This window comes from Rhinolophus sinicus, chromosome 10 (assembly GCF_057876585.1).
Source record: "Rhinolophus sinicus isolate RSI-liver-muscle chromosome 10, RSI-T2T, whole genome shotgun sequence".
Lineage (NCBI taxonomy): Eukaryota > Metazoa > Chordata > Mammalia > Chiroptera > Rhinolophidae > Rhinolophus > Rhinolophus sinicus.
In genome coordinates this window covers 17,202,099-17,219,515 of record NC_142510.1, presented here as the reverse complement: position 1 = coordinate 17,219,515, position 17,417 = coordinate 17,202,099, and the positions used below count along the sequence as shown (strand labels likewise).

The window sequence follows — 17,417 nt, the reverse complement described above, 5'->3', positions numbered from 1 at the left end:
TGTATTCCTTTGCTCTCTCCTTGTGGCGAACCTACCTCCTCGAGGGCGGGACTACAGCAGTCTCGTTTGCTGCCCGTCCTTGCACCCGTAGCATCGCCCGCAGGGCCACGGCAGGGCTGAAATGTGCGTGCCCTGAATGGACGGAACCTGCGCGAAGGCAGAGGCTGCACGCCTCTGACCTCTAGCCGGGTGCCTGGCACGTACGAGGCGCTCCCTAAACACGTGCGGAATGAAGGAGCCCAGGAAGCGAAAGAGAAAGCGCCCCTTTACTAAGATGGCAGGCCCGGCGCCCTTTACCAACATGGCCGTCGGCCCGCGTGGACGGGCGCAGGGGGCGGGGCCGGGCAGGGGCGGGGCCAGCGGGAGCCGTCAGGTGCGGCCCCGCCCTACGTGCCCCCGCCCCCCGCGCGATTCCGGATTGGTCCGGTTCCAGCGCCGCAGCCGGCGGCCGTGCCGTGGGGCTACGCCGGGCGCTCGCCACTTCCGGCGCGTTGGGGCTGTTGGTCGGGGGTGGCCGCGCGGCGCGAGCGGGCGGCTCCGGGACTGACGCGCGCAGGGATGCTCCAGAGGGTGGCGGCGGCGGCCGTGTAGGCTGAGGCGGCGAGGACAGCGCGGGCCCCCGGCCTCTGCCCTGAGCCGGCCCCTCGGGCTGCGCCTCCGAGGCTCCTTCAGCCTCCGCCCCTTGTGCCTCGGGGCCCGGCCCGCGGCTGCTTCTGAACGCGGAGGCCGGGGAGTCCCTGCCTGGGCCCGCAGCCTCCCCTCGGGGGTCGGGCCCGGGCAGGGGGCCCCCGAGCCCCTGCACTCCTTGCCGGCTTCCGAGCCCCACTTCCTGCTTTTGCAGTTTCCTTGGGGAGGCGCGGGTGCGTCTTGATGAATTGTTCCGGGGGTCCCCGATGAGGCGGGCCGGGGGGCCGCGCTCTGTTTAGAGGGGCCCGGCGGGGCCCGGGTGGGGACGCGGTGCTCGTGGCCTGGGCGGGGGACTTCCCGAGCCTGCCGGGACCATGACCTGAACTGTGCGAGCGGGACGTGTCCGAAGCCTGAGAGCCAGCTCACCTGAGCCGTCCCCTCCCCCTGCCAGCATGGTAAGTGGGGTGCGACTCCCTTCCCTCCCCGGGTGCCCGGCCTGAGAGGCGGGAGCGGGTCCTGGGACTGCTGAGCCATCGCTTCTCCCTGGGGCGGGGACAGGCGCGTGCCGAGCAGGGCAGTGACACATGCGTGCGGGGTTTGCTGCCCGGCTCGGCTCCCATCCCCCTCCAGGGATGTCTCGGGCCTGGGAGGGACCTGGAAGCGCGGCAGGCACCACCCTTGCGCCTGGTGTTTGCCTGTCTTTCCGTGGAGCTCGTCGTTACAGTAGCTGTCGTTTGGGGAGGGCTTGCTGAGTGCCAGGCCCTGCGCTAGAGGATTGACGTGTACGGTTTAATTAGCCCACTAGCCCTCTTCGGAAGGGGGCAGACTGAGGCACAGAGCAACTAATTACCCAGCTCAAGGTCACTCTTAAGTGACAGTGGCACCATTGGAACCCAGGCCGTCTGACTCCAGGTCTCCTGTTAGATGCAACACCCAGAGCTGGTCGGGGTCTTGTTGTGGCTTTGTATTTGGGGAAACGGGGTTTGTGATTTTCAGAGGTCACTTATCTAGATAATAGCAAACAAGGAGTGGTGCTCTTTTGAAACCCAGTCTGCTGTTCTTTCTGCTACATGCTGTGGCTTTTTCCCTGGCAGGGCCTGGAAAGCTATTCATCCTTCCAGATCCAGTTCAGAAGCTGCCTCTGCTGGAAGCTACTTGTCTTTCTGACCCAAGCCACTCTCAGACTCCCTTAGATTTGTGTACTCTCATCTATGTATTAAGCATTTGTGTTTTGTTACGGTCGGTGTTTCTGAATCTTACCCGTCTACTGCAGAAGACTTAGCTGCCTCCAAGGAGAAGTTGTCTGAAGCTTTCTGTGCCCCAGCCCTTGGCACATAGTAAGCCATGGGATGTGGTTAATGGCCCAGTCTGTGTTTGAGCACCTCCAGTGACAAAACTCTTCGTAAGGCTGGCCATTTTCCCCGTTAAATTAGTGGTTTAGTTGAAAAAGGGACACAGCGACATCTGTGATAAAGATGTTGAGGCCAGTGGCATTTTCAGAACGTTGAAGGGGCCTGTGGCTGTTGTGTTCAGGTTCTGGGCTTGAAAGAAGACCAGAGGCATAGCCCTTGACTTCATGGGGCTTGGCTTACTTACAACCAGTTAGATAGGCCACACCATTTAGTGGCAGGTCATTGAAGCTGTCTGCGTCCCTGTAGCCCCATCTATAAGATGGGGAACTAGGAATTCTCTAATGAATAGTCCATAGATATGAAATAGAACCTTTAGTGAGTGATGAAAATAGTACTGAGTATTCCTTCATTTATTCTTTCAGTGAATTTTTTTAAAACTGAAATCCGCACAACCTGAAATTTACCATTGCAACCATTTTTGGCGTACAGTTTTGTAGCTTTAAGTACAGTCACACGATTAGAGGTGTGCGTCCATCTCCAGAACTTTTTTCATCTTGCAAAACTGAAACGGTACCTATTAAACACTACCTCCCATTCCCTTCTCCCCATCCCTGGCACCCACTATCCCACTTTCTGTCTCTATGAACTTGACGACTCTAGGTTCCTCATTAGTGGACTCCTGCCGTGTGTGTTTGTGACTGGCTTTTTCTCACTCTGTTAGTGTCCTTGAGGTTCATCCGTGTTGTAGCATATGTCAGAATTTCCTTCCTTTTTAAGGCTGAATAATCCTCCATTGTGTGTACACACATTTTGTTTATCCGTTTATCTGTTGATGGACACCTGGGTTACTTCCACCTTTTGGCCACTGTGAGTAATCCTGCTGTGAACAGGGGTGCACATCTTTCAATGACTTTTAAATAGTCACTATGTACCCGTCCCTAGAGAAAGTCAGATGAACAGGTACAGTCTTCCCTTCAGGGAGCTTTGGGACCCCTGGGCAGAATGTTATTAGTTATCACTGAGCTAGCCAAGCAACCTCGTATTCAGGTGTCATTTTCGTTGGCAATCGGGAGCATTACTGTGAAACGGCCACCTTTGAGCTATTGTAAAGTAATTGATTTCATGATCACGTATGTTTTTTTTTTTGAAATAAGTTTGAGTCACATATTTAAACATAAAGGGATGACCACAGTAGATGTGTGGTGAACAGGACCGTCTAATCGTGTCCTCTCTGTGTCACTGATACGAGGGGTTCATCTGTGGGTGTCCCAGGGTCAGGGGTGTGGGCCGGGCGGGCCTTGTCCCCCAAATGCAAGGAAGCCATTGCCTGGTTTGTATCTTACAGGAGGGGAGTCACAGCTTTTTCCTTTCCATTTCTTACTGACAATGTTCTTACTTTTAAGAGTATTAGTTAGCATATGTTTGAGCCTTTGTAATAACTTCTTTTTAAAACTTCAACTCTAATACGGCGAAAATGGTGTAACATGATAAAACTACAGTTTATTTAGTATCTGTTATAATCCAGTTCTTCATGTATTCATTTTTCTTCAAGTCCTTCAGTATCAGGTAACCTCACCCACCTGCTCAGTGACGTTATTGCAGTTACTGTGGGAGGGGGAGATGAGCAGACGTGCTGTGTGACGCCTGTCTAACACGCGTGTGGCCCCACGGTGCCCTCTGCAGTACCTGTGTCGCCTCACGTGAAGGTGATCGGGAATGTCATCCAACTTATTTTGTTTGGTTCTGAGATAGACAGTGATGGGGGCTGGGAGCATGCGGGTTCCTTCAAACTGTCCCTCTAGGAGGAGGGAGGATCTTAGAATGAATTAAAAAAGACTTGTAGTTGCAGTGCAGAATTGCTAGAACAGCTCTGCTGGAGCTGCATTGGATTAGATCATCATTTTGGATTGAATCCCCATGAGTTCATGAGTGCTGTACCCTCTTAGAGGTGTTACCTCTCTGAAAAGTTGTCACTTCATATTAAATGATTATTATGGAAATTTTGTGGAAACTTCAGCCCTGGCTTACATTTTTCAGTTGCTGAGAAAATTGCTTTGGTTACAGAGACTTCTCATTTTTGAATGTCACCCTCTGCCAGGGGTCCCTATAATGGAGGCAGAACCCGACCTTAGGTTTGGCCGCTCAGGTGTCTCAGCCACTTGTTCATCAGAGGTGTTCCGTGGTGCCCACCGTGTGGGGACGTTTGAAGGAGCCGTGGTGGTACAGGGGGTGGCAGGGAAAGGTCCAGCTTCCTCAGAGGGCCCGTGGTCAGTCACACGATTAGAGGTAGAGGGGAGACTGGTGACATACCATGAAATGACTTCAACAGCTTTTGGGAAAGTTACACTTGTGACAGTTTAAGGAAGATGGGACGTGTATTCTGATAATTACAAGGGACTGTGAGAAGGGTGACAGCAGAAGAGTGCGCTGGCACAAAGTTAGCATTGCTGAGGGAGGTTGATGAGGTGAGGCTGGGAGGCTTCCCAGGAGGGGTTTTGAGTCCCGAAGGGTTAGGAAGAGTCTGACAGTAGTTAGACACGGGAAAACAGGGCCTTTTCCAAGTGAAAGTTGTTTGCTGGTCGTTAAGATCAGATACACATCAGCGAAGATAATAGAAAGTGAGGTGTGAAGGGAGAGTAAAGAAAGGAATTCACATTGAGTGTGTCGGCCTTTTAGGGCGTCCTGTGCATATACACAAGCGCATGTGCTACTGACATGGCCTTTTTCTCCTCGTAAATACTTTCACCCCGACTTTCCTTGCCAGCAGCTGCTGTATTTCCTTGTTCCCCTTTACACGGAAACTAGGTAAGAGTGGTCTCTAAGGGGTCTCCCTTGGTTCTCTCTGAAGTTCACTTGTCAAGGGCCCTCCTGCCACGTTTGCTCAATGCGGTGGTTGCTTCTCTGTCCTCCCCTTAGGTGGTCTGTCAGGAGCTCTGCACGTGTGGGGCGTGGGGCACGCCCTCTTCCCCAAGTCTCCTTTTGGTCTCCAGGATGCTGAGAAGCGCTTTTGGTCCCCCCCACTCCCCCGAATCTCTGAACAGGTGGGTGGGGGGTGCCCGGTCCAGGCCTCTCTCCTCAGATGCAGTTCTCACGTATCCAGCTGCTACTGGACATGCCAGCTTGTTTGTCAGGCGCTTCAAAGGTAACACGTCACAGCGTGTTTCCTGGTTCCCTCTACGTCTCCTCTGCCCACAGCCGTCTCTATCTCATTGGAGGGCAGCGCCATCCTTCAGCTGCTGTGCCAGCCACTTAGAAGTCATCCGGGACCTTTCTTTCTCTCACTCCCCACATCTGGTTGTATCGGGAAAGCCGATTGTTTCCTACCTTCAAAGCGTGGCCAGGGCTGTATCACTTTCTTATTCCCTCCGCTGTGGCCACTCTGGTTCAGACCTTGCCTGCCTTACCACGGCTGCCTCCTGACTGTTCTAGCTTCTGACCTGGCCCCTTTCGAGACTGTTTTCAACATAGTGGCCTCAGTGATTCTTTGAAAGCTGAAGGCAGGTCATGTCTTTGTTCCCGTGGCTCCTCATCTCACTTAGAGCGAAGGCCACGGCACGAGCCACCGTGCACTCCACATTCTGGCCCGTGGCTACACTCTGAACCCGTCTGCTACCCTCCCTTGGCTCGCTCCATTCAGCTCCCCTGGCCTCCTGGCAGTTCTCCCCATTTCAGGTGTGTTCCTGCCTCGCGGTTGCCTCTGCTGGGACGGCGCTTTTCCCTAAGCGACAAGTTTGACCTTCTGCAGGCCTTCTCAAGAGTCACCTTCCCCACGAGGCCTGTCCTTACCACGCTGTTTAAAAGCGTCAGCCCACTCCACGGCGCCCAGGACTTCATGTCCTGGCTTCCTTCTTTTTATAGCATTTACAGTGTGTAACCATTTTATATACTTAATGTCATTTAGGAAATCTAATTTTGGTATCTCCTGCCACTAAAATATTAACTCCATAAAGCTAGGGATCTTTGCTTTGTTTAATGTATCCCAGGCGTGTAGAACAGGTCCTGGCTAGTAGACAGTTAAATTGTAGTAGGAGGTCTTGGGTGTCCCAAGGGGGCTGTAGACAGAGGGGGAAGCTAGGTTCCCTGTGATGAATAGAACCTGCAGGGAGGATATGTCAGGAGAGAAGGGTGTGACTGAAAATGTAACGTTAGGAGAGACTGGCCTGGCCACGGTGGAGGTTCCTGTGAAGAAGCAGTTGGAGCGAAAGCTGCAAAGGTAGTTTGTGGAGGGCCCTCCAGGACTAGCTCTAGGCAGCTGGGCTTTCATGTTTGGCTGGTCTTCCCTTAAAGGAAACTTCATTGATCTGTCATGTGTAGGGTAGGTTGGTGTGAGAAGCCAGGTGTGACACCAGGCCTGGCTGGATGTGCCAAAGGCCTGTTTTGGGTGTGGAATTAAGAATGGAGAGGAAGAGGGAGACAGGTGTCACTTAAAACCGACTGATTCCAGATTCAGGGGCTGATGAAAAGGGGAAAGGTCAACCTGATTTTGGAAGCCTCTCACTTGGGAATAGTGGGAAATTTGAATGAACTGGATTTGGATTTGATGGGAATGGAAGAGACGACAGGTAAAGAACTTGACAGGAAGAAGATAGGCGACGGGCTGTGTGCTGATGACGTAAGGGCGTGGGCGCTGTCTGTAGGGAGGGGGCAGTTGCTGCTGTGGAGACCGAGTCACCGGCATCGGGCAAGGCAAGGCAAGGGTCTTGACGGTTGTAGGTGTTTGGATGGCGGCCGTGCCGTGTCCACCACAGCCCAGCGCAGCCTGGGGTGAAGGGAGGGAATCCCGACCGTGCAGCAGCCGCTCTGCCTCCTTTTCCAGACTTGTTGCCTTGCCCACCCCTCAGGTTCATTCTGCAGCCGTTGCAGGCTGACGTCTTGTCTTCACTACGTTTCAAGGTCACCTGTAGCCACTGTGTGCAGACTCCAGTAGGAAGCACCTCTTCTGAGCCTCTTTTCCGTCCTTATGCCATCGGACTTTTCCTTTTGCAACCACCTGTCTCCTTTTCTTTTCCTGAAATCCTTTTTTTCCCTTGGCTCCCTTGGCTTCCGTGGTATTGGTCTCTTGGTTCAGTCTCCCTTGATCTTCTTTCTCATGGCTTTGACCGGTGTGCTCGTGAGAACTCCGCCTCCCTCTCCAGCCTTCGATACCCACCTGAGTGTCCCCCCACCTGAGTGTCCCGTAGACATCAAATTAACATGTCTGAACCAAATCCATCACCTTCCCCTCAGGTTAGCGCTCCTTCCCCCATGCCCTAGTTCTGTTCGTGACCTTATTCACAAGACGCTCCAGTGATAGACCTGAGTCATCTTTAACTTCCCCTTCAGGTCCCCCTTCAGGTCCCCCTCCCTCCTCCCCCAGACCTGGTGGCGTTGCTGCTAACTTGCGTGTGTCCTGACCCTGGCCTTTCCCTTTGCTGTGGTCGGTGTCACTGTCTCCATTTCACTGTGTTTTGATTTCACTGTCGTCTTATGTATTCCTGCCAGAGCTACCTCGTGGAACTCGGATGTGATCGTACCCCGTGACCTCAAATCACTCTGGACAGAGGGTCCCCACTGTCGTCAGACCATGGTCGTTTATGACAGCAGAGTAATGGAAAGCACTAGTTTCACATTTCTCATCTTTGACTATAGTTCGGCCTTTTTTTTGCTTTTATTATTTTGGTTTATTTGTTTTTATGATATAGGAATTACAGACCTTATTCTTATAGTAAGTGTCAAACAATTCAGAAGTTTGAAGAGTAAAGTGTGAAACTTGCATCCTTCCTCTCACTGGCGGAGGGATTAGCTGTTTCGAGTCCACATTAGAATGAGTCTCACTCTGCATACTTAGGTCATTGAGAGTCAGGTGTGAAAATAAATCCAGGAGAGTCAAGATCAGCCCTTGCAGTTACTGACTGATGGTAGTAGTGTTTAGAGGGTGGTAAGATTGAAACAGTATGAACACAGCCGAACAGCCTGTTTTCCCAAAGCCCATGGCAGCTCACAAGCTCAGGTGTTTTTCCCCTGGGCAGGTGGAGGTGTGGAGTAGGTGAGCAAGGGGCGTTGTTGGAACAACTGCTGTGTGGGTGACAGATGTGCTGGGAGGAGTGCTGGGGGACCACTGCTCGTGGGGCGGGGAAGGTGGGGGACTTGAGGATACTGACCGAGGAAGCCCACAGGCGGAGAGAAGTGAGGGAGGTGAAAGAGGCTCATGGGAAGGGAAGGAAGCTGGGGTTTAGGGGGAGAGAAAAACGCCTGTGCATGTCTCCTAATTACAGGGTGCCGGCCGTTGTTGGGGGCTCTCGTGGAATGCACACTGTCCGCACGTCATTTAATAGCTTACAGCCACCCGACAAGGAAGGTGTTACTAGTACCTGTTCCCATTTTACAGCTGAGGGAGATGAGGACACAGGTTCAGGGAGTAGCTTCTCCAAAATTACATAGCAAGTTGACAGGCAGGATTCAGACCTACAGCCCTTTCCCCCCCCCCATTACTAGGTGTTTTCTTAAACTTGTACACATTTACATGGGCGTGTGTATTACAGCTGAAATGTAGTCCATTGGAAGTACTGTTTCAGGAAAAACAGTACATCTAGTCATCTAACCTTAACATTTAAAAATTTACCTCATCGTAGACAGAGCAAGATGGTCAAAGTTTGCTGATAACAAAAGAGAAAATAGATATTTCTGCATCTCCTCTACTGTGATAGAAAAAGTATGACTATTGTGGGCGCAGACGTAGCTGGACCACGTTACAGGACATCGACAGAAGGGACGGTTGCTTGGTTTTTATGGTAAAGAACTAGTTGTCTTTTATTGATGTTTTTCAATGCATCATGGGCCAGTGCTTTAGTGGAAGGCAATACAAATGAATTGTTAGCAAGATGAAATGCAAAACGTCCTTCCAAATCCAGCCCCAGAGTTGGTGTTACTGTATGTGACAGACATGAAGTTGGGTGCTAGGGCAAGGCCAGCCTGATAGAAAAGTCTCCAAATACTCGCGGTTTCTGTACTTGCTTTGCCGTGGACCGGGAACACTGCAGACCATGCTCAGAGCATTAGTTGACGCCGTCTGATTACCTCTGCAGTAGCAGCTCCTCCTTTCTCTTCCCCCTGATGATGGGCCTGCTAAAAATCCGTCCCACCAGTAGGCTTCTGAAGCAGCTTCCATACGTAGATCCCAGTGCCTTACAGGAAGTGCCAGCCTAGTGGAGGAGCTCAGGGAAGAGGCACAAACAGCTGCGTGTGGCGATGTTTTCACCAAAATAATAATAATAATACCCAGTCTTACAATTGCACGTTTTCCCCTCAGTCCTGGCCTTTTATCAGGTACCCGTCCGGTATCTGACTGCCTGTTAGATCTCTTCTCTGGCACACCCTGCCCTCACCTCACCCTCACTTTCTAAAACTGAGGACCAGTTGCTTCATGTCTGTATGCGTTTCAGTTCAGCCTGTTAGGCTTAGCGATGGTTCACTTACATTCAAGCCGCCTGCTGCTGTTTTATATGAAGCTTATAATGAGAAAGATCTCTGGTCTCAGACTCCCTGAAATGCTGAAGGTATTTAATAGCTAAATGCAGCTGGGGAAAAAAAAATCACTGTTTTCTAAATTGGCTGATAATCAGACTGCAAAGATTTTTTTCTAGAGTAACAACTGGATAATTTTTTAAAAAATGACATGTGCTTATTAAAGAAATCAAGCTGTATCAAAAGATACAAAGGACATGGCAGAAAAAGAAATCGCCCCATATCCTCTACCTTAAACTATGATTAACATTATCCAAACATTCTGTATGTCTTGGTTTCTATCCATCCAGCCATCCATAAGGGGAGTGGACACCTAATCTAAGTACTTTTATTAAAAAAGTGCTGATTTTTTGACTCATGCTAGTTTAAAAAAAAAAAAATCAATTTACTGTCACTTGCATTAAAAAAAAAAAAAAGAGCTTTGAAATGTGTACACACAGGAAGTTGCGAAATGAGTACAGAGTCCCATGTACCTTCTCCCAGATTCCCCCCAGTCTTATGTAGCTGTGTGTGGGCAACATCAAAACCAGGAAATCGACCTTAGTACATAGCAATTATTAACTAAACTGCAGACCTTATTCAGTTTTCCCCAGTTTTTAATCTGCATTCGTGTGTGTGTGTATGTGTGTGTGTGTGTGTTTCTAATTTACTCCATGTATCGATTCATGTAGCTACCACCACAGTCAAGGAATACAGCTGTCCCATCACCTCAAAAGAATTTCCCCTTGCTCTTTGTGTTTGTAGTCCCCTCCCGCTCTCCTAACAGCCACCAGTCTGTTCTCCATCTCCAGAGTTTTGTCATTTTGAGAATGACACATGAGTATAATCTGCCTTATGTAACCTTTTCAGATTCACTTTTTTCACTAAGCGTAATGCCCTTGAGGTCTATTCATTTTACTTGAATTTAATAGCAGAGAAAACCCCCACGAAAAACCCACAAACGAAACTGAAAAAGGAATTATCAAATTTTAAATAAATCTTTGCTTTAATAATTTAATAATGTTCTTGATAAATCCATGTAGGTTAAGGGGAAAGATTATGAAAAATATTAACATGATGGCATTTTATGTAAATGTATATCCCATGTTTCAGTTTTAGGTAGTATCAGTATACTTCATAACAGGAAAAATAAGAAAATTTGTACTCCTTCCACTTTCTCCTCTTTACTCTTGTTTATTTTGTGTCTTTAGAGCATAGTCTGGTCTATACCCATAATTCCTTTAATATTTTGTACTAGTTTTACATTTTAAAGAATTCAGTGTTCCCCACTGGTTCTTTTAACTGTAGTCTTTCCATATATGAATTCTTTGATTCATCTCCCTGTTGGCTAGATTTTATTGTCAGTTTTTAAAAAGAGTGCCTTATTTTGTGAATTAAGAACATTTGCCTGCCTGGCTCTGTACTTGAAAGGACATGTTGGCTAGGTATGAAATTCTTGGGTTTACTCTTTCCCTCAGCTCTTCTAGATGTTGTTCCCCCATTTGGGATTGAGTGTTTTGTTGACCCTTATAATGCATTGAACATTGATTAGCTGATATAGTTTGTTTTCAAAAGAGTTCATAGTTGCTTAATTTCCTGAATTATTTCATGTTTGAAAACATCTGTCCGTTGTCCTTACCCGTGCATGGCAATCTGGCTGGGTGTCAATTCTTGTCCTAAGAAGTCTGTAGCTATTTCTCATTGTTATCTGTCATTGAATGATGTGTGGAAAAACTTGTTTAGTCTAATTCACATAGTGCTCTCCCTTTATCCCAGCCATAGTTGCTGGCAGAAATCCATTTTGCTGAAGTTCAGTAACTCCATTGATGCTTCTTAGCCTGGCTCATTCTTTTATCATTTTGCCCTGGAACATGGTGTGCCTGCCTTCATATATTTACCTGGTTCCCTAATGTTGGCTATTTTAGATTTCTAGTGTTTACTGTGGATACCATCAGTACTCCAAGAAACACACTGAATATACATATATTTGTCCACTTTGTGTGATTGTAGGATAAATGACTAGAAGTGGAATTATGGGGCAAGTGATACGTGCATTGAAAAATTCTGGTAGATAGTGCCATTCCTACAAAAGTATCGTATCAATTTGTACTCTCACTAACGGGATAGTTTCTGTTTCCTGAACTTCTGGCTAACACCATTAAAACATTTTAATGTGAAAGGTGAAAATGGCATCGCAGGAATTACATGTGCAGCCCTTTAGTTACAAGTGATGTGGACCATCTTGTGATATTTTATTACCGTATGTATTTTTTCCTATGTCATCTGACCATTCCTTATTTGATCTTTGCACTTTTTTTTGTTGGGTCAGTCAACAGTTGTTTTTTTTTAAATTGTAATTTGGCTGAATAATTTTAGAATGTTGATGAAATGAGATTTGGAATAGCTTGCACAGTTGGTTGATGAATTTCATGCTGCTGATTTTAGACAGAATACGAACATTAACATTTCACGTGGACAAATATTGTGGACTTGAATAAAATGGTTCTTTTGGTGATGGAACTAGATATACTCTGGTAGTTTTCTGAACTATGATACATTTATTTACCTTTTTTCTGATGATCCTTGCAGTTAAGATATATATTCCTCCTGACTCAGCTTCATGTTTATTTGTTACAACATAACGTAAGAACAGGTTTAACTATAGGAAAACATTACATTGCCAGAAAGTTGTAGAGCTCACCTTGGAGAAAGTATTTTTCTGGTAATCACTTGTTGCTGGTTCTGTTAATTGGGTTTATGAACCAGAGTATGAATTTAGATTATTAAAGGCTGGATGAAGTAGCTTCCGTGGAGAGTTTACCAGTCATGCTTAGGGTTTCTCTCAGTTTCCACTGAAATTCCCCCAGGAGCACAGAGAGCCTACACCTGGTTAAGCCCCGTGCTGGGTCTGTAGGTAGGTCGGAGCAGCTCTCTGTAAACCTGACATTTCTTAACAATCTTGGGTTGTACCTTAAACACTGCTTGTTTACAAGTCAGTATATATCCTTGCTCCCATCCCTCCATGCCTTCCTTCTCTGTCTTCACAAGGCAGTTGAAGATCCAGGCACAGGGTCATCTTTAAGGAACACGGCGCCGCCTCCCTCTCGTTTCACGGTGGAGGTAACAGGTCGGCGCCTGCTGAGCTTGGACAGGAGGGCTGTATGGAGAAGTGCTGGAGACTCACGTCCCGGTGGATCTGCAGAGGAGACTTCTATAAAGAGAAAACAACTCAGAGAGATAGAAGAAAACATTTGGAGGCAAAGAGTCCCCTTTATACCTCAGTGGGGAACAGACTGAAGATGAAAGAGCTTTGATTGGCATACTCAGTAGACCCTGGCTGTTTAACACTCGTCTTTTGATGATTTGTCAGTAACCGTCAAAGCCTTCGACAAATCACTGGCTGTTTTGTCCGCCTTGTCACTTAGCTGGCTGGTGAGTGGGCCCAGCCGACCCAGCTCAGTGGAGCCTGCAGCGTCTTCACTTGCCAAGGCTGTGACTCGTGCGTCATAAAAATCTTCATTACTTTATGGACGGTAACCTCCCAGAGAAATCCAACTGAGCACTGGTGATGCAACATTAAAAGATAGGAGGAAGTTAAAGCTCTTAGTTAGCAAATAACAGTTATGGGTAAATCAGAGAGTAGAATGTTCAAGTTTGGTGTCTTGGACCTGCCATACTCGAGGTGTAGAAAGAAAGGAAAGCAGTTCCTAGGACTGGCTGAGTGTGGGCCTTTGCAAACCTTGTTTACTATTTAGAGAAAGTTGAAAACATATTTAACTCCTCATGTGAGTCGATGCCCTGGGAGGTGTGTCATTTGTAATTCTTTACTGAAATAGAAAATTGGGAGCCGGAAGGAGGCATTGTTGGTGAATTTGGGGGAGTACTTGCAGCCGGGTGGCAACATAATTGGGAATTCATCTGGTTTACAGCTATTGAATGTAAGCTTGGGAAAGGGTGCCTTGGGAAAGTTTATAGCTTCTGGAAGTTTCTAAGCCTGCATGAGGAGATGTGCGTATCAGTACATGATTAGCGTGCTGAGGGAGAAATACAGAAATAGAATCTTGTGCGAGTACAACTGCACTTAAATATAAAAATCTGGCTACATTGGGGATGGGGGGTGCTCTGTCAGGGAAGGCTTCCCAGAGGAGGTGACAGCTGAGTTGGGTTTCAAAATAGAAGTGGGAAGTCACTGGAAAAGAGTTCGGGGCCTGAAGTGAGGAAGCAGAAGGGCCATTTGGGGCAGATGGAACCATGGATATTTATGGTAAAATAAGAAAGCTCTGTGTTTAGGTGAGTTTGTGAAGATGAAGGTTTTGAAATGTTGAAGAGCAAGATTTCTAGCAGGCGGCACAGGTGATTTCTGTGAGGGCAGCTCCTCCCGGGAAGGCTTTTATTTATTAATTCCTGGGGAAAGGAGCCGTGCACTTTCTTACCGCCCAGGAGATTGTTCATCCACATTGTGCATTGCTTTTAGTGGAAGCCAAATTAAGTGGTCTCTCAAGGATTTACTTCATTTAAATGTCTTACTTCGAGGTAATTAGAGACTTGCAGAAGCACTGCAAAAATAGTACAGGGAGTTCTTGTATGCTCTTCTCCCATAGGGATTTATTTAAAAACAAACAAACAAACAATTCCCCCCAAAATGCAACAGCCAAGCCTTCCAAGAATTGTGGCTCACAGGTTAGCTCTGTTTCTGCACCTTCTTGCTTATAGTACTTTGGCAATTAAAATAGGCACTGATGCTTCTCAGAAAGCCGCCTCCTGACCTTGCTTAGTTATCATATTCTTGATTGTAGAAGGTATATGGGGCTCTGTGGAATTTGATAAGTATAAAAAGGACAAGAAATGATCACCATGTGATTCAACCTTTAATAACATTTTGGTTTGTTTCCTTCTAGTCTTTTTTGTATTTACTTTTTAAACATGGTTGAGATCCCAGTGTAAATGCAGTTTTTTTCCTGCCTTTTCCACTTAACATTATAGCATAAGTGGTTTTCCAAATCATTAAATACTTCATAAATATTTACAGTGGCTTATAAGATTGCGTTACATGGATTCTTGGGCAGTTAGATTGTTCCATTTTTTGCCATTGTAAATAATATGTGATTAATGTGTTTGCAAAAAGCTTTTTCTGTATTTCAGAAAATTGCCTCAGGCTAGATTCCCAGAAGGGCTCAAGGGTATGAAAATTTTTTTAAAAAAATAAACCTTTTATGTTAAAATAGTTTTAGATTTAGTGTGAACATTTTTAAGGTACGTCATCAGATATTTTCCAGAAAGGTTATGCCAATTTATTCTTCCTACCAACTGGAGACAAATACACTCATCAGCATTGAGTAGTCTTAAGAAAAATGTTGCAGATTTAATAGGCTAAAAATGGCTTTTCATTGTTCCTCAATACCTTTTTTTTTTCCGGAAAAGTTATCAAGTTAGATTTTATTTTTGTCTGTTTATAGGAGAGCGGTCCCTTATGCTTACTTACGTGTCCTTTATACCTACTTTCATGTATCAGAAATGATGCGTTAATATATTGTTTTCCAGTCTTAAGGTGGTGGTTTGTCTTTTTATTGTGGTCCAATACACATAACATAAAATTGACCATTTTAAAGTGTACAATTCACTGACATTGAAGGACATTCACCATGTTGTGCAGTTGTTTCCACTCTGTGTAGTTCCGGAGCTTTTTCATGGCTCCAAAGGAAACTCCTTACCCGTTAACCCCACTTGCCCCTCCCCCCAAACGCTGGCAACCACGTCTCTGCTTTCTGTCTCCATGCTCTGCTTATTCTGGATATTTCCTATAAAACATGTTTACAATGGCGGATGATACTGTATTACAGGGATTCCTCAGTCCCCACATAGGCGGTGGCCTAGCTCATTTTGTTTCACCAGTTTTTTTGATTCAGTGGTAAGGACAGGAGATGTTTGTAGCAGGTTTTCAGTGGGGAGTGCACGTCAGTGCTTCGTGATTTCAGTGCATTCCTGGGTATGTGAAGAATAGTGTAACCTCGTGTGTAAGAGCAGGACTTTGGGACCCGCATGTGAGTCCTGGCTCTATCACTTACCCATCTGTGTGACCAGGGACAGATTACTTAATCTCTCTGGACCTCAGTCTCCTCATCTGTGCAATGGGATTGTTGGGAGGATTAAAGGAGGTAATGACGTCACGTCCTCAGGACAGAGCCTGGTGTTACTCAGTAAATGGCAGCTTTTTAAGTTAACGCCATTGAGTGACGAGTTTACAGCCTCACTTAGTATCAGAGAAAGAGTTAAAGTAATTCCTGCAGCAGATATTTATTAAGGGCCTACTGTGTGCTAGGCCCTGGGAGTGTAGAGATAGGAAGTAGTCTGCCTGTGCGTTCCCAGGCTACTGTGGAAACCTGCACATTGGCAGGTAATTGCTCTTTTCTCTTCTCTTTCTCATTTTTCAGAACAAATGAATATTGTATAGAATTTAAGTGATACAAGAGAATGTGTAGAGTGAAGCCTTTTTCCTTTGCCCTGTCCCCAGAACCCCATTCCCTTCCCTAGAGGCAACCACTGTCACCAGTTTAGGAAAAAAGTGTGTCTGTGTATGTATCATAGAGATATGTTTTTTCCTGTTCCCCACTCTGTCTCTGTGAATGGGTAGCATACTGTATGCACTGTCACACTGTTCTGTGCCTTTTTAAAACATTTCATTTATATTGGACACAGTTGCATATATACAGATGAGGCCTGACAGTTAAGTTCATGAACTTGTGGCACCCATGTTGCTCACCGTTTTTGAGATCAGAGGGATTATTCATGATGAATTTGTACCGACTGGACAAGCAGTGAACCAAGTTTACTATTTGGAAGTGCTGAAAAGGCTGCGTGAAAAAGTTAAAACAATATGAAGTTTACACCAACAATTCACAGCTCTCGCATCACGACAATGCTCCAGCTCACACGGCACTGTCTGTGAGGGAGTTTTTAGCCAGGAAACAAATAACTATATTGGAACACCCTCCCTACTCACCTGATCTGGCCCCCATTGACTTCTTTCTTTACCCAAAGATAAAGGAAATGTTGAAAGGAAGACATTTTGATGACATTCAGGACATCAAGGGTAATATGACAACAGCTCTGATGGCCATTCCAGAAAAAGAGTTCCCAAATTGCTTTGAAGGGTGGACTAGGCGCTGGCGTCGGTGCATAGCTTCCCAAGGGGAGTCCTTTGGGGGCGACCATAGTGATATTCAGCAGTGATACTCAGCAATGATATTCAGCAGTGAGGTATGGAGCACTTTTTCCAGGATTTGTGATCTTAAGTGTCCCACCTCGTATGTGTACGCGTAGGGCTTCCTTACTGGTTTTCACAGCCGTCGTATTCCAGGGGGTGGGTATGCATGCGGTACCCAACTGATCTTGCTTTGATGGAAATTCAGGTGCTTCCCAATCTTTTGTTTTGCAAAGAGCGTTGACATGAAGATTTTTTTACACGAAAACCTTCGGAGGAAAATAATCCCTAAGCATGTACTTACTGGGTGAAGTTGTCTGTGCATTGAAACTTTGGTAGGTCGACCTAAGTCATCTCCCACGGAGGTGGTACTAAGTTATGCATTCGCCAGCGCTGTGTGAGCGGGAAGGAATCCAGTTCAGTTTACTGTGTGCAGTGCACTGTTAGGAAGGCCAGAGAGTGACTGGCCGTGCGAGGGCGAGGAACTGGAGGCTTCACAGAGGTGGTGCCGTTTTCAAGGGTTCTTAACGCATAGGTAGGACTTTTCCAGGTAAAGCAGAGCAGTCTAGATAGAGGAAATGGCATGTGTGAAGACATGGAAGGTTATGTGGAGGGAAGGTGAGACGTTGGGTCTGGCTGAAGCTTAGGGTGGGGAGGGAGACTGGATGAGGGAGTGTGGGACAGGGCCCTGTGATGCAGGGCTTTGATTCCCCCCCCCCCAGGGTCAGGTGGTAAAGACCCTGTGTGGTGGTGAG

General features: G+C 46.9%; 1 protein-coding gene across 2 annotated transcripts in view; it reads left to right on the top strand.

Moving 5' to 3' along the window:
- Positions 1-465: 465 nt before the first annotated feature.
- XPO6 (exportin 6) overlaps positions 466-17,417 on the top strand; it is a 100,266-nt gene continuing 83,314 nt past the window's right edge. Inside the window, exon 1 of one of the 2 annotated variants that reach the window (XM_019754694.3) lies at positions 466-1,082. In XM_019754694.3, coding sequence (XP_019610253.2) covers positions 1,080-1,082 — 3 coding nt within the window. In that variant the 5' untranslated portion in view covers positions 466-1,079. The remainder of the gene's footprint in view (positions 1,083-17,417) is intronic. The other variant, XM_074322979.2, reaches the window with a different exon arrangement.